Source organism: Aulostomus chinensis, chromosome 13 (genome assembly GCF_037954235.1).
Source record: "Aulostomus chinensis isolate RoL2024-O1b breed Wild chromosome 13, RoL_Achi_v1.0, whole genome shotgun sequence".
Taxonomy (NCBI): domain Eukaryota; kingdom Metazoa; phylum Chordata; class Actinopteri; order Syngnathiformes; family Aulostomidae; genus Aulostomus; species Aulostomus chinensis.
In genome coordinates, this window is record NC_141332.1 from 13,766,307 (window position 1) to 13,788,549 (window position 22,243).

General features: G+C 42.7%; 3 protein-coding genes across 5 annotated transcripts; all 3 read left to right on the forward strand.

Annotated features, from left to right (window-relative positions):
* The first annotated feature begins 4,282 nt into the window (after positions 1-4,282).
* Positions 4,283-7,644, forward strand: LOC147250974 (uncharacterized). Its single transcript, XM_086222606.1, has 7 exons — positions 4,283-4,442; positions 5,400-5,555; positions 5,649-5,729; positions 5,824-5,954; positions 6,044-6,293; positions 6,431-6,564; positions 6,674-7,644. The coding sequence occupies exons 1-7, from the start codon at positions 4,359-4,361 to the stop codon at positions 7,065-7,067; spliced, it is 1,230 nt and encodes a 409-aa protein (XP_086078732.1). The 5' UTR covers positions 4,283-4,358; the 3' UTR covers positions 7,068-7,644.
* Positions 7,645-9,200: 1,556 nt separating this feature from the next.
* Positions 9,201-15,491, forward strand: LOC147250975 (uncharacterized). Of its 2 annotated transcripts, none has more exons than XM_086221454.1 (8): positions 9,201-9,437; positions 10,307-10,359; positions 10,445-10,521; positions 10,850-10,908; positions 11,019-11,181; positions 13,269-14,495; positions 14,572-14,669; positions 14,980-15,491. In XM_086221454.1, exons 1-8 carry the CDS (start codon positions 9,330-9,332, stop codon positions 15,022-15,024), a joined length of 1,830 nt encoding a protein of 609 aa, XP_086077580.1. In that variant the 5' UTR covers positions 9,201-9,329; the 3' UTR covers positions 15,025-15,491. The 2 variants fall into 2 exon arrangements, with proteins under 2 accessions (XP_086077580.1, XP_086077581.1); XM_086221455.1 differs by having other exon boundaries at positions 10,853-10,908.
* Positions 15,492-16,382: 891 nt separating this feature from the next.
* Positions 16,383-21,533, forward strand: tmco6 (transmembrane and coiled-coil domains 6). 2 transcript variants are annotated; one of them, XM_086221456.1, is made up of 12 exons: positions 16,383-16,592; positions 17,057-17,163; positions 17,236-17,348; positions 17,446-17,629; positions 17,720-17,824; positions 17,914-18,005; positions 18,123-18,239; positions 18,719-18,833; positions 19,439-19,616; positions 19,721-19,815; positions 20,354-20,521; positions 20,614-21,533. In XM_086221456.1, exons 1-12 carry the CDS (start codon positions 16,502-16,504, stop codon positions 20,764-20,766), a joined length of 1,518 nt encoding a protein of 505 aa, XP_086077582.1. In that variant the 5' UTR covers positions 16,383-16,501; the 3' UTR covers positions 20,767-21,533. The 2 variants fall into 2 exon arrangements, with proteins under 2 accessions (XP_086077582.1, XP_086077583.1); XM_086221457.1 differs by lacking the exon at positions 18,123-18,239.
* Positions 21,534-22,243: the final 710 nt, after the last annotated feature.

The window sequence follows — 22,243 nt, forward strand, 5'->3', positions numbered from 1 at the left end:
TGCTGGTTATATGACAGTATTTATGGAAACGGCGACCACGAATAAAGTGACCCTTGACTGTTGAATCAACAGCGTGCTCGTCTTTGGATGTTATTTGGAGTTATTTGTTTATCATACTGTGTGCCGCTGACACATTGTACAACTAATGAATATGGACACTTGTTAACTTTCTTGGAAAATGCTGGTGGGGGGTTGTGTCAGGTTTGTTTAATGTCTGAGAAAGTCACTCTGACTGGATGGCCTGCTCACACTGAGTAGCTGTCGGCCCGTCTATGACTCAGTGGAAGTTAAAGCAGAAGCGCAGATTCTCAGCCCCTAAATCAGCTGTTCTTTTCAAGTAGAATTTATAGTAATTAGGGCCTGAGCCTGAAGTACCTTCAGGCTCAGGCCCTATTATGTTCGCTCGTTTAGTTTCTTTTTACACTTAATTAAAACCACTGGGTTAAATCAAAGCCCAGATGTGTTCCGTCTTGACCACTCTACTCTGCTGCCCATCTGCGTGTACTGTACGATTTAATGATATTTTCCCCGTAAGGTTTGGATTTTTTATTTGTACTGGCAACCTTGAACCCAACTCAAGTTGCATATAATTATGCCGTGAACATCTGTGGTGTGTTTGTATGTTGTGTTTTTACCTCTTAATTAATCGAATTTCTTCCAGGGGATGTGAACGGCGTGTTGGAACACAGTAAATCGAATCATGCTTCCTTTCCTCCATATTGGAAAAGTGGTTTCATTCAACAGGAGCTCATTATATGAAGGGAGAGGAGCGCATGGATGGCCTTTGAGGAGGGTCTTTTTGTTCCTAGGGTTCTACATTAAAAGGGATGTGGACACGTGCACTGGCATATTCACATCTTTACAGGTTTATACTGGTTTCTGAGAACCTATGAAATGCCATAATGTGTAGAAGGGGAATCAGAGACGTGGGGGTGATGCTGATGTGTCGGTCAGCACCAGATGTTTGGCTAAAGGAAGAGGTGCTGTTACTGAATACGGCTGCTCCCCTTCACCGTGAACACTACGTCCTTTCTAATCAACTCAGCCCTGCCAGTAAGCCTGCACATTACCCCACCTCTTAGCTCAATTTTCTAATCTGAGCAAGACTGGATGGAGGTTTTTCTTCTTTTCCTGTGAGCCCAGTCCAGGCCAAAAACTTTGCTTTAATAAAACTGTATTCATCTGGACAACCCCATACACTGGACAATAGCACCTTTGTTCACAGATTTTGTAAAATTATCTTTTCAACGTTCCTTTCATAAATGCAGAGGTAATTTTAGGGTTCTCTCTTCTCTATCTTGGCTTTGTTTGAAGGATTTTTTTAAATTATTATTATTATTATTTAAATACATATGATAAATTACCATAAAGACTCATTTAGCAGCAAGCAACAGTAGACTAATTTTAGCAGCAGTGATTTTTACAACAATTGGAAACAGAAAAGCCTTTTCAACGATGATGTTCCCCTTAAAATGAATAATAAATGCAGAAATGACACTGAGCCTTTGGTACTAGCAGCTTTTTGGTACATTTTTTTATTGTTCTACTTTTTGTCTTAAAACTTTTTGTCTTGAAACAGAAAATCTACCATTAAATAAGAATAGCAGTAGCAGCTTCATTTTATAGCTTAGTTAAGTTAGTTTCCTCATTGCCTTTGAATTTTCAATTGATGGAATTTTTGAAAAGATAAGTCAAGGTGACTTTGTGAAAAATAAAACAAATGAACTTTTCTCTAGAAATTAACACAATTTTCCTTGAACGTGAAGTTTTGTTTTGTTTTTTCTACCACAGTTGAGACTCCCTTGAGTTAAATTGAGCCAGTTGAATTTAGCAGGAGGCGAGTGACTCTTCCCCCGATTGGATTTAGCGAGCTATGCCTTCATTAATTTTTTTCGACTCAATTCAACTTGGAGAATCAGTCTTGACTCTGCTTTGGGCATATCTGCACATAACACAAGTTATGACATTATTATTGTTATCCTTTTTCAGGTCCTTACGACCTTATAGAATTGCAAGTGGGCCCCATGAGGCATTTAATATTGTGCCCATCATCATTAGCTCACCCACATCTTTAGCAGGCTTATCGCTAACGCTAGCAAGCTAACTTTCCTGAAACTTGATGATGGCGTATCACAGTGGTGGTGTTTTTTGTTTTAATTTTTTCATTTTTATTTACATTAGCCTCTGGCAGTAATTTCTGTTCAAATAAAAAGAACAACCCACTTTTCTCCCTGTATGTTTGATACCGTCACTGCAGATGAGCCTACAACACACAGTCAAGACAGGCAGCTGACGCAGTCCTTTGGTGCTCACGTAATGTAAGAATATCTGGAAATATCAGTTAATACCAACGTATTCTTATTTTTCTTATTCAATGTCAAAGAGAAAAAGAAATGTTCATTTTTTTCAATTACATCTAAAGACCAACTTAATGACTCAGACAGCAGTAAATGCAATGACCCCGTGACGAAGTCCTTTATTCAGCCATTCAGTGTTTCGTACACACCTGCATACAGTATCAGATATCTTGAATTGATTCAGTGAATACGTCTTGCTCTCCTTCGTTTTTACCAGGACAGACGTCATGGGTGAGACAGTCCAGGGCTCCCTGACCAAAGTGTTTGACTTGGCTCTTCGGAGCCACAGCAGGCCGGCCAGACGCAACACTTCACTACATCCCTCCAGCAAAGCCAACTGGACGAGCTTCAATCTCTACGGGACTATATGTGTGATTGAAAGGACCTTCCAGGGTTGCTGCTTGTACATAAATGGGTGCGATTTTTCATAGAAGGGTATTGATTCATCTTTTTAAGTCTTACATGCACTTACAAATCTTGCCATCTGAAGTTGTGAGTGCTGATGTGAGCCGCTAAATGTGTGTACTTTGAAAGGTAGGTGCGGTATATTTCCTGTGAAACAGAGTGCCATTTACAAGAGTAACCTGTGCAAATAAGCCAGTCACTCTTCCTGCTACATGTCATCAAAGCCAAAGGAAATGTTCTACGTTTTTTTCTTGAGCTCAAGGATATAATGTTTCTCTGGCCTCTGAAGAGAAAGAAGAGACTTTCTCTTCGTTTGCAACTCAACACATAACTGTTATTTAACATCAGGCGAGGTTTAGAGTAAACCTGAGCTGGGAAAATATTACATTTGTCATTTTACAAATAGTTATTCTTCCATAAAACCTTGGTGGTCCAACAACAGCCTGAGAATGGAAGCTGAGTCAGCCTCAGAACAGTTCATTTGGACAAGCCTGCTGCGTGCCTGAGAGTGTGTGTTTGGTGGGAGACTGGTTGTGGACGATGGTGAAAACACACCGGGTGAAACCAGCTGAGGTTGAATTTGGACTACGTACTGCTTTCCTTTCCTGGTTTTTCCTCATGAATGGGACTCTTTCACATGTTTGCTCCTGCTGACCCTCTGCTTACCTGATACTCTACGCTAGTTTGACCCAAAATCTTGCCGCCAGCTCTCTCAGATGCACGACCTGGCAGCCCGACGAGCCCTGCTGCCATTTAGTTTCACAACAAAACAACTAAATAAAAAGATAAATATCCATATGGGAATCATCCATCTCAGTGGTTCAGAGAGATTTTTCCAAATGAAGAGATTTAGGGAAAGATTGTCAGAAGGCATAGAGACAAGACATATGTTGCTGAAAATGTCATTTAATTCAAGACGGTATTATAGTGAGGTTTTCCTCTCCTGTTTGTCTACAGGTAAACTCAAATTTGAGCTTTTAAGCATCGTTACTGTGTAACACGCTGACATGAATCTCTTAAAGAGAAAAGTTACATCAAGTTATTATTCATCATTGCTTTTTTTTTAGGCACCACTATTTGATTATGTTCTACCCTCTCCTCCAAACTTGAAAATTTAAGTAGTTTCCAAACTGATGACAGTTTTCATTCGAAACATCTCTGAAGTTAGAGTCTCCAAAATTTACCAGTGTAAAATACCACACCTGTGTGACGATAGACTCCGCTAATGTTGATGATTCGCCAAGGAAAAGGAAACCGTCATAATTCCCACGAGACACAAACGCTTCAGAATTTACAGGTGTTGTGTTTACTGGCGTATTTTAAGCCAAGGAACAAAACTGTGACGATACTTGGAGCTCGTGTTAACCACAGACCTTTTTGCCATTCAAGGCCCCTCAGTGAACGTCAGTGATCAGTGATGATGGCAGCCACGTCTCTGACTGAGATGACAGTCTGACTGACATCTGTGTGTGTGAGGGCTCAATACTTGACTGTGGAGGCAGCGCCTCGCGGGAAAAAGACACAAAAGGCAACAGAAACCCGCTCTCGTCTACAGTAATAATTGGGCCTTCTGATCGCTCCTCCCTCACCATAGCCATGCCTTCATATCAGCCTCTGAAACATTTGGGAGAGGGTTCGTATGGGGAAGTCTACAAGGCAAGGGAACTAGAAACTGGCAGGGTAAGTGAACTTATTGAAATCTGGTCTAAAAGTTACTGATTCAGAAGAAAAAAAACTGGCAAAGGCCAAGGCACACACGTCTTTAGAAAAATTGCCTTTATTAAATTGTCACGTTGTAAAAGTAGAACATGATTTTTTTTTATATATATATATTTCAGAAAGTCACAGATAAATGCAATGACAAACCAAACTTAATGAAAGCTGAGCATATCCACAGCTGTCGAGCAATTAGACTCAAAAAGTTCCTCTCTTTCAGACCTGTGCGAGGTCTGTCAAGAGAAATTAAAAGGTCAGCAGGGGCCAGCCTGGAGGCACAGAGAAAGTTTATACGTCAGAAGTTGAATGTTGTGTAAATTCCTTAACACATCCACAAGAATAAAATACATCCTCCTAAGATATATGTAATAAATATGGTTCACATCAATAGGCTTAATCCTAAAGGAAATGAGTAAATCTGCTCTTAGCCAGAAAATGCAGAAACGTTCCTGCTGGCTGAGCTGATTCCGTTACCTCTGTGTGTTGTTTCTCTCAGGAGGACTGGGTTGCTATTAGGTGTTTCTTTAAAATGTCCAGCCACTGCTTTTGTGAGTGTTTTTCACATCAAGTTTTTGGCACGGAATCCAATCAGATCAAAAGAAATATAATCGGGAAAGAAATTGGATTATTTTAAAATGTGACATATTGCAGTGGGCTTAACACCAAAACTCGTCATGGTATATTATTTTTAAATCATGTTCTACTCTTAGAATGAGCCAATTGAATTAAGGCAATGAAACATTTTTCTAAAGCTTTGGTCTTCTGTTTTTACATTTTTCTGCATGGTTTTCACGAAGGAGGACTGTCTTTTTTGAACCTGTTACAAGTTTCAAGAGGCTCTCCTGTTCTGTGAATTTCGCCTGATACAGCGTAGATTCACCTTCAACGCGTTACCACCATCTGTTTTTGCGTATTCCTCAGATTGTAGCTTTGAAGGTCATACCAAAGAGGAACCGTGGTGGGGACACCACCTCGGAGGATTCTGAGGAGGACAACCAAAGGGAAATCCATATCCTTCAGAAAATTCACCATCCAAATATTGTTGGATTTTTGGGCTGCTTCGAAACTGAAATCGAGGTGAAATTGCATTTAATATTACCTTAAAAAGTTCATTTGATGGACTGCACGATTATCTTATTGCATGACCGTACCGCCTAACTGTGCCTGTAGACTGTTCTGGTGATGGAGTATGCTGGGAAATCAAGCCTGGCCAGCATCCTGGACCACTGTGACAAATTCTCAGAACACCAGGTAATGATTGGTAGCACACAGTCACTCTCGACATCACACTTATTGGGATTTCGCCCAGTCAACATTTGTGTTTTTTTTCTCTCACTCCTCCAAGGTCTGTGTGTTCGCTCGCCAGCTAGTCTCAGCATTACATTATCTACATTCCAACTGCATTGTTCATCGGGATATGAAAACAGATAATATAGTGCTGGCGAAAAACAATGTGTTGAAGCTGTGCGACTTTGGGTAGGTAGAGTTTGTATTTGTACAGAAAGCATGGCTATGTGAATCATTATCGACAAGTGTGAGTTATAATTGATGCAATTCTGTTTTAGGTTTGCCCAAGAAATAGGAGGGTTGAATGGAAAGATGAGGTCAATCCTGGGAACAATGCCCTACATGTCCCCTGAGCTAATAAAAGAGGAGCCGTACGACTACAGAGCTGACCTCTGGGCTTTAGGCTGTATTCTCTATGAGCTTCACACTGGACATCTTCCATTTGATTCTGCCAGCGAACACTGCCTGAAACAGCTAATTCAGAAAGGCTCGGTGGAATGGCCAGAGAATATGAGCTACACCTGCAAGGTACACAACAGCTATACTCCCGTGTCTCATCCTAAGCAGCTACCGGACTGTGTTAGTGAGGTCAAAAATAAGCAGCCCTAAGCCGGCAAATGTGCTCGTTGTGATTTCATAGTGACTATGTGATATCTCATTTCCAGAATTTCCTCAGAGGTTTGTTAACCAAAAATCCTCTGCAGCGGTTGGCATGGCCAGAACTCCTGGACCATCCCTTTCTTGTTGGCGGCGCTCCCTTCTTACCAGCATCCATTAACAGAGTGCAATCAAATCAGAGGTTAGTTATGCAAGTTAATGTTACACAAAAGCAAATGATAGCATCTTAGTGTACAGTACAGTTCCACAATGAGACGGTGTGTTGAAGGTGATTTGCTTTTTCTCTGCAGCGGTCACACACGTGAGGAGGAGGAGGAGGAGGAGGAGGAGGAGCAGTTGCCTGATGAGAATGAGCTCAATGAGCTCAACAACATCATTGAGGAGCAAAAAATGTGTATTAGGCATCTAAAGCAAAAGATCAGGTTCTTTAAAGGAGCTTACAATGAAGCACTGAACAAAGAGAGATCTCTGAAAAACAAACTGATGAAGTTTAAAAAGTCACTCATGTTAGAAAGATGTGAGAAAAATCTGTTGATTGACAGGTTGGAGCAAATCCAGTCTTTAGATCAAGAGGTCTTCGGAGAGGTGAAGCTGCTCAGCAAATGGCTGAAGACTTTCTGCAAAGCTTTAAGTGCTAAATGGAGACTCTTTAGAGCAGCCAGATTAAATATGTCAATATTTTGATGGAGGCCTTGAAGACCGAGATTTAAACTCTCAGTCCAGAATCCAGGCTGACAGCTAAGTTCCTGTAGCAATGGACACGAGGTCAGAGCCCTGGGGGACACCATGGGTGACACACTTAATGCGTATGGCATGTTTAATGTGGTCAGAGACAGTGCTGAGATAAGTTGAAAAGACATGCCATGAGAACCATTATCAGAGGATAACTGGTAGCTATGAAGTCACCTTGACGACATCAGTCTAGCTACTGGGAATGGGGTGTAAACTGGAAAGAAACTGAAAATGCCATTTTAGTGATTCAGCTGAACTTTGGAGAGAGGGCAGCTTTGAGATGGGCAAGGGGAGTAGGAGGATGGGGCAGACGGAATCAAGACCAGGCTTTGTAAGCATGGGTATAGTTGTGATGAGCTTTGAACGGAGGGACTGTGCACTTTGCACACGGTGGTAATAATAATAATAACAACAATATTATCATTGTATTTGTACTGTATGAGAGTGGGATGATGGGGAAGGAGTCCAGAAAACTAAATACCTGTAGTCATGGACAAGAGGTCAGATTAGGAAATGCATAAGAACGTGGAGAAGGTCAGCACAAGGGGGAGGGGGAGGGAGAGGGGGAGGGGGAGGGGGAGGGGAAGGAGTCAGATTTGGTTTGGTGCAGGTTGGTCCAAACAGGAGGAAAGGGATGCGTTGAATGTTGTAACTAATAGGTCTGGGAATCAATCTTTGAAGGAGAATTCACACCAATAGCAACAGCCTCAACTTGTATATTGTATTTTATTAGTTTTCTTATATATTGCCTGCATTCTTAGTACTGTTCTTAGTACTGTTTTACCATGAGCATTGTATTGACTTCCTAGATTCTGTGTGTACATATGTGGCCAGGTAGGTATCTTGATAGCTAGATCTGTCTGTATGTAGCCAGGTCGTGAGCTAGGTATGTCCATATGTAGCAGGGTGGTTTTGTATGTAGCCTGATAGCTAGTTAGGTATGCCTGTATGTTGCTTGGTAAGTATAAAACTGTACCACAATAAAACCTGCTGCCACTCACATGTTGTTGCTGCTGCCAGTTTTGCTTTGTCTTCCATGCTGTGTCAAAAAGCAAAAGACACTGGTAACGGTCCTCCTGGTACTGGGATGGCTGTTCAACTCCCTATGATGTCATGCTGACTGGCTTTTACATGAAAGTACACAATTTCCACAAAAGTAAATGTATCAACTGTCAGTACCTTCCAACGTACTGTCTAGAGTTTTCCACACTCAGTGACATCTACAACTTGGGTACTTTAACAAGTAGTTCAAATAATAAAACACTGTAGGTGCCACATTCACGAGTAGCGACACAGACACCATGCTAATTGTAATAATAAAAATATAGTCATTGTATTTGTACCACTGTCCGTTCTATTTTTACATTGACAGTGATAATTAAAGGCTCATATTAAACAAGAGATTTTTGTTGTGCTAGTTTGCGAATGTATTTTTCGCACATGGCAGGTTGTAATAAAACATATTCACAATTTTACTTTTCAAGTGCATATTAAACCTTCTTCTTACTCAGTGGTTTAGATTTGTTTGTCGAACGTCAAAATCTCATCAAACTTTCTACACACCAGGCCTGGAGGACATTTAAATATATTTATAGGTCTGGTGCATGGATTTTCAAAAAAATACTCAAGAGCATTCTGACATTTTCTAACAAGCCTCTGTGTGTTCCACCCACAAGCACCAGATTTAGCTCCATCCATTCATCCATTTTCTATCCCGGTTATCTGTTGAGCTGTTTTCAGTGTCGGTAAAGTCCGACCGCAGACACTGAAAACAGAACAAAGTAAAGAATGAACACAGTAACAAATGTTGCAATCTTGATTTGACAGATACATTATCTTGGCACCCTGGAAAAAGAAAGAATTGTCTAGAGCTTAAAGACTGAAAAATAAGAGATAGATAGATATGGAAAGGTTAACAAAAGAGATAGTAGGAATGTTGTTGTTGACTGATAGCGTGCTTATAAAATCAAATCAGCGAAGTAGCAGGGAAACTCTTGTCCAATAACTAAACTTGAAACCACGGAAACACAGTTGAGTACTACATATCCCATGGTGCACCGCGGTTTAAAAAAAAAAACAACAACCAGAACGACATCCTGAGTTCAAAGTTCAATCTGGCAACATGCCTTTTCCTGTGGAATAGCAGTCGTGTGGTACAATGAAAGTAAATGTACGCTTTAATTCTAGGTGTTTGTTTATTTTAATGTGGCGATAATGTCCTTGAACGCATCACACCCCGAGCTGATCCAGCTGATTTACCGCCATCTGAAGGAGCATGGGTTCCACTCAGCTGCCGACGAGCTGGAGAGACACAGCCCACAGGTACACACACACACACACACACACACACACACACGCCATGAGAGGCGACACTGCTTCCCACGCCTCTCGTTGGTACAGTGCTACTGTCCGCAGGTATAGTGTAATTTATCAAACTTTGTCCGTGCTAATGAACGGTCCTTATAAATCTGCAAGTCCGCTTCCTGTCACACCATTTGTTTTTGATTTCTGAAATAATTCTGAGCCCCGAGCGTCCTTCCTAAAGCTGCTAAAGCTTATATCAATAAGATTTACATCCCCTTTGTTGTTATCTCATCTCTGAATCGAATCACATCCTCATCATCCCGACCAGAGCATTCAAGAAGTTAGTTAACACTTCATTCATGCTAACAACCTCTAATACATGTAACAGTTGTATTTTAGGCCTTTTTCCAAGCTTCTGAATTGCTGCATGTGAAATTATACACGAGAAAACAATTCTTGTATGTTTATGAAGATTCTTGTTCTTTTATGACTTAATGTGGTTTCTACAGCATTGAGGTTTCTCACAGTGTGGGGTTGCTAGCATCAAACCCATCCTTCCGCTTTTTCTGGCTTCTGGATTTGTTTTCGTGGCCTCAGAACAAATGAGGAAGATGTTGTGGTTGTGGGTGACACCTAAGCACGACTAATCTGACGTGTAACTGCTACCAGAGTGTTTTCATACCAGCAGTACCAGGCAGTTTATTGTGTTTATAGATAAATAAATACGTGTGTACATATATAGCACTATATATGTTGTTCAACACAAGTATCACTCGCAGAATTATTGATTAAAGTCAACTTGGAACTATTGAGATGAAGAGTACGTCACACAGCTGTGTCTTCTGTGTATCACAATGTTCTGTTTTGTTTTTGTTTTTTTCCTTCAGGGGGAGACGAGAATATCTTCATCGTTACTGGACATCTACAGTTCCTGGTTAAAGTGCGTATGACTCGTGGAGCACGTTGTTTTTCTGGTGTTCGTAGAGCTCGAGTGTTTACTGAGTGTTTTTTCTCTTCCCTGCCAGGGGCACAAAAAACAAAAGGCAGCCCGCTTCATCCAAGCACTCCACTTCTGAAGGACGGGGAACATCTGTGGCCAAAGGTATTTCTGCGTCCTCTTCCAGAACTCGTGTAAAAGTGGAAGTCAGGGCTAAATATTTGCAACGCGAATAAAACGGAGGGCTTTTAAGGGACGATCTGGTAAATTTTCACCCCACCTTGGAGCGGATGACACTGACTGACTGATTGACTCGCGCTGTGATGATTAAGAGAGATCACAGACGAAATTCGGAGTCACTCCCCTGTCATCTTAGTCCATTCATGCTCCCTGTGCGTAATGTGATTCAGTGGCTGTCTTTAATCGTGGTGACCTTCTGACCTTGGCCACAACTTAGGGTGATATTTTGAACCCATTTTTCTTCTTGTCAAAGCAGCTACAGCAAAGAAGAGAGACAAACCTGCAAAAAAGACAGAGGCACACAAAAAGAAGGTGAATTGAATTGTTTGTTTCCATTTATGCGCTTGAATTTAACAACTCCAGTTCATGGGGAATAAATGTGTTTTTTCTACCTCACTGAAGTGGCTGTTGTGTTTTCTCAGTCAGTAACGGCGAAAAGGAAAAAAAGTGGCGGTAAAACTGCAGAAACGGCTGGAAAGGCAAAGAAGATCCAAACAAATGTTGGTGCCCCTGGTGGAGATGAGTCGGACTCTGACAGCAGTCTGGATGTAGAGAAATGGAAGAGGATGCTTCTGCAGATGACAGGTACGTGTGCGTGTACGTGTGCGTGTGCGTGTGTGTGTGTGTGTGTGTGTGTGTGTGTGTGTGTGTGTTATCATGCCAAGGACTGTCTGCACTCAGATGTACAGAGGTTGAGATGGGCAGCACATATCTACATTTACTTTTCAGTGCCGTTACTTTGATTATACTTCAATTTATGTTATCTTGTAAAACGGAGATAATGACCTCATCTTAGTATCTTATCTCCTCGCTGGGTGGATGGAAATGCATGCAACCACAGCCACACACAGAGATTGGCACAACTGGATTCTCATTGACTCACGGCCTGCACTCTGCATGTGTACAAATACTTCATGCACAGCGCCACTCTACCGCTGGATTTACACACCGTGGTCAAAGATGAAACTGCGGTGTGCACCGACGCAGCGGCTTTGTTCTCTGGTTCTGTTGCGGTGATATTTAACAGGCAAGACTTGCTAAAGATCGGGACATTGTGCTGCTCTTCAACTCCCGCAACACACATCCCACCGCCAACGCCAGAGATTACACAGCCAGCCAGGCTGTCATGGATGAGCATACCAGAGGGAAGACACAGAAGGCCCCACCCAGGTGCTACCCAGCATGCCCCTTACCAACGCCAGATCGTTTGGCAATAAGATGGACGAGCGGAATCCTGCCTCACTTCTTTTACCTCAACTTGAAATCAGAGTCGTGGAATCATGAATCATGAACCAGGCACTCAAGAATCTTTTCCCCATGGATATGTCATATTTTACATAATTCTGTGCACCAATTTCATTTTTAATGAAAAAATAAGTTCTATTCCAGATTTCAACTGCCCAATTCTCCTAAGTAGCTGGAAAACAGCTTCTTTCATCACACCAATATCAACCCTCACTCTCTGAAGGTACTATTTTTTCTGTCCTGTTCTCTGATAAATTATGAAAATCCATCCATCCATTTTCTACTGCTTATCCTGTTAAGGGTCGTGGGGGCTGGAGCCTATCACAGCAGCCTTCAGGTGAGAGGCGGGGTTCACCCTGGACAGGTCACCAGTCCATCACAGGACCAACACATAGAGACAGACAACCATTCACACTCACAGTCACACCTACAGTCAATTTAGAGTATCAATCAGCCTCGTCCCCTCTTGATGTCTTTGGACTGTGGGAGGAAGCTGGAGTACCAGGAGAACCCACACAGGAACAGGGAGAACATGGAGACTCCACACAGAAAGATCCGTGCTGGAACTGGGACTTGAACCTGGAACCTTCTTGCTGTGAGGTGACAGTGCTGACCACTGCACCACCTATTATGAAAATGTGCGTCATTATTTATCAATTTCTTACATATTCTAATGCCATGCATACCCAGAAACCTATTCCATAATCCACACATACACGGCGTCAGTCCTTTAAAAACCCTGAAACCTCCGAGTTTAGTGTACAAAGAGAAAAGGTATCTTTTATAGTTTTCATCTGACACAATTCTACAATTCAAAACAGTTTCCTTTAGCCAACGCTTTCGTCCGAAGCGACCAAAACACAAGCAAGAATTTAGGCTGGAGGGAAAACTTAGGAATTACGACAGTGCTTCAGGTTTGATTAACAGGAGGTGCTGCCATCTTGTGGCAGAAGAAATGCAGGTTTTTGTTGTTGTTGTTTTCTTAATATAATTTAACCACAACTGACCACAACCAATAGCCTGTGCCTCTGACACCTCCCACAACCTTCCCAGCAGACTCAAGAAATCTAAGTTCAAGTGCTCATCAAGTTAAAAGTCCTAATATTTGTAAGCATGTGTGTAAATGAGGTATTTACCTCCGAAGCAAATGTCTAAATAGAATGCGGCTATAGATGTCTACAGCGATGTTCTCTGAACTCTGTACACCTCAAACATTTCTTCTGAGTGAATCAAACATAACGGAGACAAAACGAGGAAGTCTTGGACCGGGTATCTGCTGGCCTCACCAGGACCCTGAAATACTGGCCCTTGTTCTCAGAGGCTCTGTGGTCAGACCCAGCTGATGGTGCTGAGGTCGCAGGGCAGTTGTCTCATGCCATCAGCTCTTTGTGTGTTTTACATCTAAACCTTGCCTTCTTGGTCCACAGAGGCTGACATCGCCAAGATGGACATCATCAATGCTTTGGACTCCTCTGCACCCACAAAAAAGAGAGTTAGGAAACCTCGTGCGAAGCCTAAAACGGACCCTCCCACTCCGAATAATAAGACGCCTGAAAGGAAGGGACAGGCTGAGGAGAAACCAGCGACAGAGGAACAAACCAAGACCGGTAAAGTTACGAAAAGCCGTCCCAAAAAGACTACAGCGACCTCTGAGACACCGAAGAAGGAGCAGAACCTGACAGCAGCAGAGGACAAGCCAGTTACGTCCAGCGATGAGACACTGTCAGAGCCCAAGAAGAAAAACGAGGTGTCTGAAAACAAAGTGGATGAGAATGCAAATGAGGCAGAGAAAGACGGTAAAGAAAGCAAGAAGGAGAAGAAAAAGAAGAAAATCCCAGAGGGAGAGTGTGTTGATGAGCCCAAAGAGGAGAGAACAAATCATGACACCCAAGTGGGTTTAACAACAACAGAGAAGAACTCAATTATGAATTTTGATCATGTGAACATTTCAGAGGAGACAGTAAAAGTGAAGAAAGCAAAGAAGAAGAAAAAGGAGAGGGCGGAGAGTGAAGAGACAGCTGAAGAGAACAAAGCAAAGAAGAGAAAGAAAAAAGAGGCCATCGATTGTGAGGAAAATCACAAGGAAACGGCCGCGGAAAAGATAGACCTGAAGACAAATGATACAGTTAAGATTGACGGAGACCCGGAGAAGACGGAAGATGGGAAGAAGGCAAAGAAGAGGAAAAAGGAAGTGGTTGATAGCGAAGAAAATCCAGAGAATACAACAGAAGAGGAGAAAGCAGAGACGAAGAACACCAAGGAAACGGCTGACAGTGAGGACCAACCGGAAAGTACAGCAGGAGAGAAGACAACGAAGAAGAAGAAGAAGAAAACCACTGTCGCTACAGTGGAGAATTCAGAACAAATAGAGGTAGCAGAGGAACAAGAAAATCCAGTGCAGTCGAGTCACAATTCAGAGATAAACGTGAAAGAAAAGAAGAAGAAGAAGAAGAGGAATTCAGAGCAGATAGAGGACGAAAAGAAAACCGAGGGAAAAAAGGAGGAAGCCAGTCTCATTGAGCAGATGTCCGAGCAGGTAACTGAAGTAAAGAAGAAGAAGAAAAAGAGGGGCTTGATCGTGGTGTCAGCTTATATGGAGCCACTTTGTCCCTCCACCCCGGCGACGCCGTGTTCTGTGGCAGAGAAGAAGAAAAGTAAGTAAATCACTCATAATGATCATTGTTCACAGTGTTGGCTATGTTGTCATTTTTTTTTGTTAAATTTCCACAGAGAAAGGCAAGTTGAAAGTGGCAGCTGAGACCCCAGGGACGCCGTCGGTTACTGTCACAGATGCCACCCCAACACGAATGCCTGACAAACACAAAGAGGTACAACAGAGTGGTGGAACACACAAAAAAGGTGTTCCTGAAAAGTGAAATATGTGAGGGGAGTGATATGGAATTCATGTAACGACCTTAGATTACGCTGGAGATTTCATGCAGTTCATCCTTGAAGCCCAGTGGACATTTGTGCCAAATTGGGGGGGGGGGGGGGGGGGTTCTCTCGCGTTAACCACAACCAGCTGATGGACAACACGTCTCTGGCGTGCATGAAAATGTCAGAATAACATGTTTCCAACAACCTGTTGATGATCACCTCATTGGCAAGTTTTATGGGTTTTTTTTTCCTTTTTTCCAGAGAAGAAAATCTTCAGGGATCAGCGAGTCGGCCCTTCCGAACTAGAAGCTGCAGCCGAGCCACGCCAGCCTGACTCGAACCGTTTGGTCCGAATGGTGAAATGGATCACGTGAAGCTCTAAAGAGCAAATCACGTCCTTTGTTTTGGAAAATTTGGACCTTTTACATTTGCATTCGCCCCATAAGTATACTGTCATTGATATATTTTTAAAAGTTGTCGTTCTAATGGTATTCATTCGTAAAGGGTCTTGGGTGATGACCTGGAGGATCCCTGTCTTGATATTTCTTGAATGAAGGTAGAGATGAGGGCAGATTTAGGGTTCCCATTCAGTCACAGCAACCCTAAATCTGAGTCTGTCCTCGGAGTACTCAGACAGCTTGACGAATTACACTTTTGAAAAAGACACTTTGTTTTAAAGTTTGATATTTATTCAAAAACATTGTAACAGCCTATGTCCATTTGTGAATAGTATTTTTATAAACAGACTTTCACGACTTTGATACAGCTTTCATACGTACGTTGGTCATTGTGCGTCCATACAAATTAAAATTTGCAAGGTTTTTAAATCCTTTGTCTTTCTCTTATAGTGGGTGCATCTCTACATTGAAGGGAAATTCAGTTTGTCCACTGCAAAGCTGAGATCGGATAAGATGAGCAGTTTGTTAGGTTGAACCAAACGTTCTTGTGGTTCTTCCACAGCAGCCACAAGGAGGACGACACCGTGGGCTGGCTGGGGCAGTCGGTGTAAAGCTGTTCTACGGCCCGGTGAACCTGGACGTTGTTGTTTTGGGGGTTTTTTTGGCAGAAAACAGTCATGGAAACAGGGAAGATGGGGAGTGTGGATAGAAAGCTGGAAGCCGGTGAAATAACGCCACACGACCATAGGCAGTTGGGTGTTATGGGTAATTAACATATGAGGAAATAACCGAACAAGCAGAGGGAAAAGGCATTGCATGGAGAAAAAAATATCAAGAAACAAAAGGAGGGGAGACATCCACATTCAAAAAGGCCTGATGCTAACTCACTAAGTCACTCACGCATTACATTTAAAGGACTCTTTATTTCAACATCTAGCGAGTCAAATTGAACCTCATGTTTGGTAAAGTTTGGCCCTTGGGGAGCCCACCTTGGACAGTCCTGGACTAGATGAAGAATCAGCAACAGTAAGATGAACAACCTTTACAGAAGAGTAAGCCCACTGGATTTTATGTTAGGAACCAGTAGCAATTACTCGTGTATTTTTGAACAGGAGTAAATGCACCGTAGATAGAAAGGACTTGATTCGAGGATCAGTGCTAACAGGAGCGGGATATGACGTGCGGCGGAAGAAACCGAGCGTCTTGACCTTGTAGGAGTTAGCTAACACCACAAGGTGGCAGTAATGTGACGCCCTGGATGCAGGTGTGACGTCAAACCTCCACGAAGAAGAACGAGGAGTTGAGACGTTTTAGCGTTTGTTTGAGTGTCTACCTGTATCTTTTTCTTGTCTTTAGTTTACTTTTGTTTTTTTGAAGGGAGGGAAATGTGGAGGTTAAACAAAGTCCGCCACAAAGCCGGCCGACCGGGAGACAACTTGGAGGAGTTCAGGTTAAAGAGACGACTGCATGAAAAAGGTTAGCAGTTGTTATGTCACGTTATAGCTTAATATTTTTAAGAGCTAAAATAAGCTAACTGATATGGGGGAGGAGGGAGGGCAGCTCAGTAACGATGCTAAAAATCACAAGGCGAAAGGTTTTGTTTTTTTCCAAGTCTAATTGTGAGGCTATACACACCCCTATATTAAATATTTTTGGATGTCCCACCGACACATCATAAGCTAAAGACATTAGAAACCATCTATGATTGATAAAGATCCCCATGAATATCACATCATATTCATATCTAATGGGTTTTCAACATAAATTATACATATATTTAAAAAAGTTAGTTCCCTTCATATTGCAAATCATATTACAGTCAAAACCATCACAATTAGATACTGTTGACAACCGTGCAGCAGTGGTTCACTGAAAAGTATGTGTAGATGGCTCCTGTCAGCTGAGTGAGACAGCATATGATGTGAAATTTTTGAATGTAGTTCTGAGGCAGGCCCGCAGAGACAGACAGCTGGTGAGCAAGAGACTCCTGCTGAGTGAGGATGAGGAGCAGCAAGAAGTCTCCATGGACACCAACCTGGAACAACAGGTAGGACATTTCACTAAGAGTTAGAAAAGGTGCAGTAAAACAGAGGATTGGACTTGATTCTTATTTCCACAGGATGTTGTGGCTTTGGTCCACCAACTTCAACACAGTGGGCTTGAGAAGGAGGCCTCCCTGAAAACCCTGAGTACTGCACTCCGTGACCCCTCAGCACAGCTCAGCTTCGTCAAGTATGCTGGTACATTTGTAACCAAATCAAACGAGTTGAAATTTGACTGTGTTCTTCAAAGTGTGTCATCTATGCTTGTTTGACCTCTGTCCCTCCAGGCAGGAGAACAGCATGCATCTGTTGGTCGGTCTCCTCACCAGCTCAAATGCTCAGTGCCGTCTGCAGTCGGTTCGGTGCCTCCATGGACTGTCAAACTCTCCTCACCCCAGCGTGGCCCCAGCCTGTCTGCCTGCAACTCCCTACCTACTCACCTACCTGTGTGGACAAAGCCCCAAGTTCACGGTTAGTACCCTACATGACAAGCAGCGTGTGATGTGACACAAGCATTCATCAGGTGTTTTGTGTTGTGTGTGTTTGGTTTTTTTTACACAGGAACTCTGTCTCTACACTCTTGGTAACTTGTGCCCAGACAGCGATGTTGTGAAAGACAAACTTTTGGCTCAGGGAATCGTACCAGCACTGGCCAACTGTATAGAGGTAAACAAACAACATTCACTGCATTTTCACATATATATCTATCCACACTGTTAATGTGTGTGTGTGTGTGTGTGTGTGTGTGTTTCCAGAACCAAAGGCATAATCTAGGAGTGGTTGAAGCTGTAGGGTTCACTCTTTCTCAGCTTCTCCAGACCAAAGATGCAGCATTAAAAATAATCCCGTATGTACTTTTTGTGCACATTGCTTGTTTTTCAAACTCTCAATTTCTTTTTTCTTTTTCTTTTTAAATTGTATGAATAAGAGTTGGGTATGTCATAGCCCCCCTCTTCATTTGCAGGATGGTCCTGGCCTCTAGCTTACCTGCACACTTGTTATCAGTCCTGACCCCTGACCTGAATTTCTCGCTGGGGGCTGCTATCGAGTGCGCCTGGTGTCTGCACTACCTGGCATGCAGGTCTGAGCTGCACCATCTTCTCAGCAAATTATCTGTCATATTTACTCGGTTGACATGTCGTACTATGCTGCGTTCTTGATGGCTCGCAAGTAACGAGTTGCTCCCATTAACACGAGTTGCAGAAAATGAACATGGAAATTATTGGTCATAAACTTCTTGTGAGACCTCCAGTTTCTCTCCCTTACAACATTAAAGACGGTAGCCTTTGTTCCTATTGGTAAGAATGTAACTTCTTTACTTTTATTATACAAAAATCCACTAACAAATTAGCACATTAAAAAAGACAAAATAACTGTTAAGTTACCGCCACCAACTGATCTATAGTGTGTCCTCTTTTTCTTTTTCTTTTTTTTTTGGGCCTCATGAGTTGCCTGAAACCAAAAAAACTGCTCAAAATTCCAACTTCTGAGATGTCATGAACACATCCTGATTGCTCCTCCTGATGATAATCCGTCCCTCCTGTGCTTCTGTCTCACCAGCTGTGTAGATAATGCAGCGCTGTTGTCTCGAGGGGTGCTGGAGCACTGCAGTTCCCTGTTAGTGTCACTAGGTGATGCTGTGGCTGAAGGAAACAAAGAGGAAGGACTAGAACTGGTGAGGATGACCGCGTGTCCAATCCACAATCGTTTTTCCTTTTTCCAATAACTGAAAACTAATACTATGTACCGCTACATGCAATGATGGCTGATCATTTTCCAAAGCTTTTAGATTTCTTTCTTGCTTTTTGAATGTTGATTATTTCTATCCATGGCAGAATGATAGTCATAATCAGTTAGCCTGAGGCCAGCATAGTGGTTGTTTTTTTTTTTTAATTTTATTATGCTTCATTTTTTATTTATTTTCCATTTTGACTTCTTCGTTGCTCACTCAACTTCCGAGCAGCAGAATAATCACCAGCCTCAGAAAATTCCGCAAACATTGACTCAAGCTGTGGCAATGATCATGTGATTTCAGTTTTGTGAGGTTTTTCCTTTCACCAAAAGTGCTCTCTGCTCTCGCCTTTTCTAACTTAATATCTTAATCAGTATGTTCATTAAAGTCATAGACGAATGTTCACATTAAATCAGAAATTCCTTATCAAATTGTAGCATACCGGCCACAATGTGAATGATAGTCCACCGCTAATCTTTTACAGTCAGCTGTATTATCCATTAACTCTCAGTTGACAGGTTTTTTTTGTTGTTGCCCCTCCTCCCCAGCTGGTGTGTCCTCTCCTGAGGTGTGTGGGGAACCTCTTGACCTGTTCAGTGGACGACCCGAGCGCTCGAGTGACTGACGCTGGTCTGGTGGTCTCCTTGTGTTCGCTCCTCCAGGCTTATATCAACACTCGTCCATCCTTGGCCAGAGAGAGCGCCTGGGTCCTCAACAACCTCACAGGTTCAACCTTCCTACAACCTCACACAGTTGTGCACCGACCCCTCATTTTGTGCCCCCCCCTCACACACACACACACTAATTTTTTCTCCCCCCATCTGACCCAGCCTACTCCACTACATTCTGCTCCGCCCTGCTGACTCTACACTTGATACCAGGACTGATCCAGCTTCTGCCGTTCTCCCAAGGCATCAACACAATGGTCAGTGTTAGGATAACATTGTTCAATATAGTGATCAATATTGTCTTTGTTCAGGTCTCATTCTTAATGGATCAGAGTTTTCTATTTAAAGGGCCAGCGTGTATCCTCCCCTCAACCCCTCTCTTTTCATGTGTTAATGAGAGTCTACGGTGGCTTGGAGGGTACATTTTTATGGCCCTTTGTATGTCAAAGTTTGGCACCGGTAACATTTCTTTTCAGAGTCAGACAACAAGGTAATTGATTTCCACAGAGAAATTACTCTTTTAGCTAAAATTGCTGACAGAGTTTGGAAAGAGGGAACCATTTTCCAGTCGTACCAGCCTGAAATCCCATGTCTAATAATAGAAGAATCCTCAGCCTCATTCGAGAAGTCCCTCAACAAATCATTTAAACACAACACTTCTGTAGTTGCTCCCATTTTGTGTGACCGCAAGTAAAAGATCTTGGACTTTTAATGTACTTCAGGGTTCTTCTGGACAAATTTTGTTTTTTTAATCGAAAAATGACCAGACAAATCTCTGTGCGTTCCCTCGCTCAGATCCTGAGGGTTCTGGGAAATGTGGCCCACCAGAACAAAGAGTTCTGTGTCCAGCTGGCCCAGCTGGGACTGCTGTCTGCACTCTCCGTCACGCTAAAAATGGCCGAGCCAGAGATGGTCATCCTGAGTCTGGATGTTCTTTTCATGCTGGTCGCCAGTAGTCCAGAGGTAAGCAGGGTGATTGGTAATGAAGAGCTTCCACTCATCTACATTTATACCCACGTTGTCTCCCAGATGATGAGTATGTTTTCCTCCTTCAGGTGGCAGCAGAGTTCGTGAGGCACAGCGGGGTCTCGCTGTTAGATACTGTTCAGTACAACAGTGAAGGCGAGCTGAGGCGAAGGGCAGCGTACCTCCTGGAGCACCACCTACTGTCCAAGACGTCACACTGCACAGCAAATACTTCACCTTAATGAGCTGTTAATTGAATTTGTACCAGTATAAAATTGAAGACTCATGCTGTGTTTGATGTGGCAGGTCAGTAGCTCCTGTTCCTTAATCAACAAACTGATCACGTCAAGTCATTTTACACCAATATGATGACTTTTTTTACATTTTAAAGTTGCTTAAGTACCCCAGATGATCCCGAGGTACCTCCACAAACACATGAATTTCCCTTGTATTTATTTAATGTTTGTTACAATGATGTTTCATATCAGTAAAGCTCAAATGCTGTTTTTTAAATTCTCAGACTCTGCAGAATAAGTGTGATTGTTTGGTTTTATGATATCATGTATTTTGTCAGAGTAATTTATGATTATACATCCATCCACCAATTTTCTTCCACTTATCCCATTAAGGGTGGTGGGGGGCTGGAGCCTATCCCAGCAGCCTTCAGGTGAGAGGCGGGGTTCACCCTGGACAGGTCACCAGTCCATCACAGGACCAACACATAGAGACAGACAACCATTCACACTCAGTCACACCTACAGTCAATTTAGAGTATCAATCAGCCTCGTCCCCTCTTGATGTCTTTGGACTGTGGGAGGAAGCTGGAGTACCAGAGAGAACCCACGCAGGAACAGGGAGAACATGCAGACTCACACAGAAAGATCCTGTGCTGGAGCCGGGGCTCAAACCTGGAACCTTCTTGCTGTGAGGCGACAGTGCTGACCACTGCACCACCGTGCTGCCTTAACTTATTGTTATACTTTCATCAAATAAATATGACCCACACTCTGGTGGCACAGTGTTTCTAGTATGTGAAGCCATTGATTTCATTCTCACCATGGTCGGTGCTGTCGGGACGAGAGCGATCTGCAGGTTTTTCCAGACACAACAGGGTGATGGCTGGATATTGCAGCACCAAAATGAGGAATCTAAAAAACCCATAACCAACCTACATGAGTAGCTGCATCTCAAATTAATTGTTTATTGACCGCATGGTTCAAGAATGCACATCTACAGCCGATATCGATCAATGAACAACCGCCAGCTATTGTGAAAACTGATCACTGAAAATTACCAACTGGGATTATATTTTGTAGATGATGTGGTAAATGCACCTGCATGTTGGTGGGATTGACTGTTAAAGCAGCTGAGACCTCTTCCATCTTTCACACTCTTGCACCCAAGATGACTTTTCCACGACCTTTGTGTTACCACAGATGAACCATCACTATATCCTCCTGACTAAAAATGATGTCCACCACGATGATTCCAGTTCCTTTTGTTTTGTTTGCGGATTTTTTCCACTGCTTCGACACCTTTTTGCCCCGTCAATCATCTATTAATTGCTCCGAACATTTTGACAGGCACTCTACAAGTTAAGGTTGATTGATTGATACTTTGTCTCTGGTATTCTACTCAGATCTGAGAGGACCTGGTGAGTTAGGGAGAAACAGCCTGTTACTCACAAACAGCTCAGCTCCTCCTCTTAATAAAAAGAGG

Coding starts and splice junctions, on each gene's coding strand:
- LOC147250974 (XM_086222606.1), top strand. CDS start 4,359: ATGCCTTCATATCAGCCTCTGAAACATTTGGGAGAGGGTTCGTATGGG. Junction 5,955..6,043: donor TTGAAGCTGTGCGACTTTGG/GTAGGTAGAGTT, acceptor ATTCTGTTTTAG/GTTTGCCCAAGAAATAGGAG. Junction 6,565..6,673: donor AGAGTGCAATCAAATCAGAG/GTTAGTTATGCA, acceptor TTTTCTCTGCAG/CGGTCACACACGTGAGGAGG.
- LOC147250975 (XM_086221454.1), top strand. CDS start 9,330: ATGTCCTTGAACGCATCACACCCCGAGCTGATCCAGCTGATTTACCGC. Junction 10,522..10,849: donor GGGAACATCTGTGGCCAAAG/GTATTTCTGCGT, acceptor TTCTTGTCAAAG/CAGCTACAGCAAAGAAGAGA. Junction 10,909..11,018: donor CAGAGGCACACAAAAAGAAG/GTGAATTGAATT, acceptor GTGTTTTCTCAG/TCAGTAACGGCGAAAAGGAA.
- tmco6 (XM_086221456.1), top strand. CDS start 16,502: ATGTGGAGGTTAAACAAAGTCCGCCACAAAGCCGGCCGACCGGGAGAC. Junction 17,164..17,235: donor ACACCAACCTGGAACAACAG/GTAGGACATTTC, acceptor TTATTTCCACAG/GATGTTGTGGCTTTGGTCCA. Junction 17,825..17,913: donor CACTGGCCAACTGTATAGAG/GTAAACAAACAA, acceptor GTGTGTTTCCAG/AACCAAAGGCATAATCTAGG.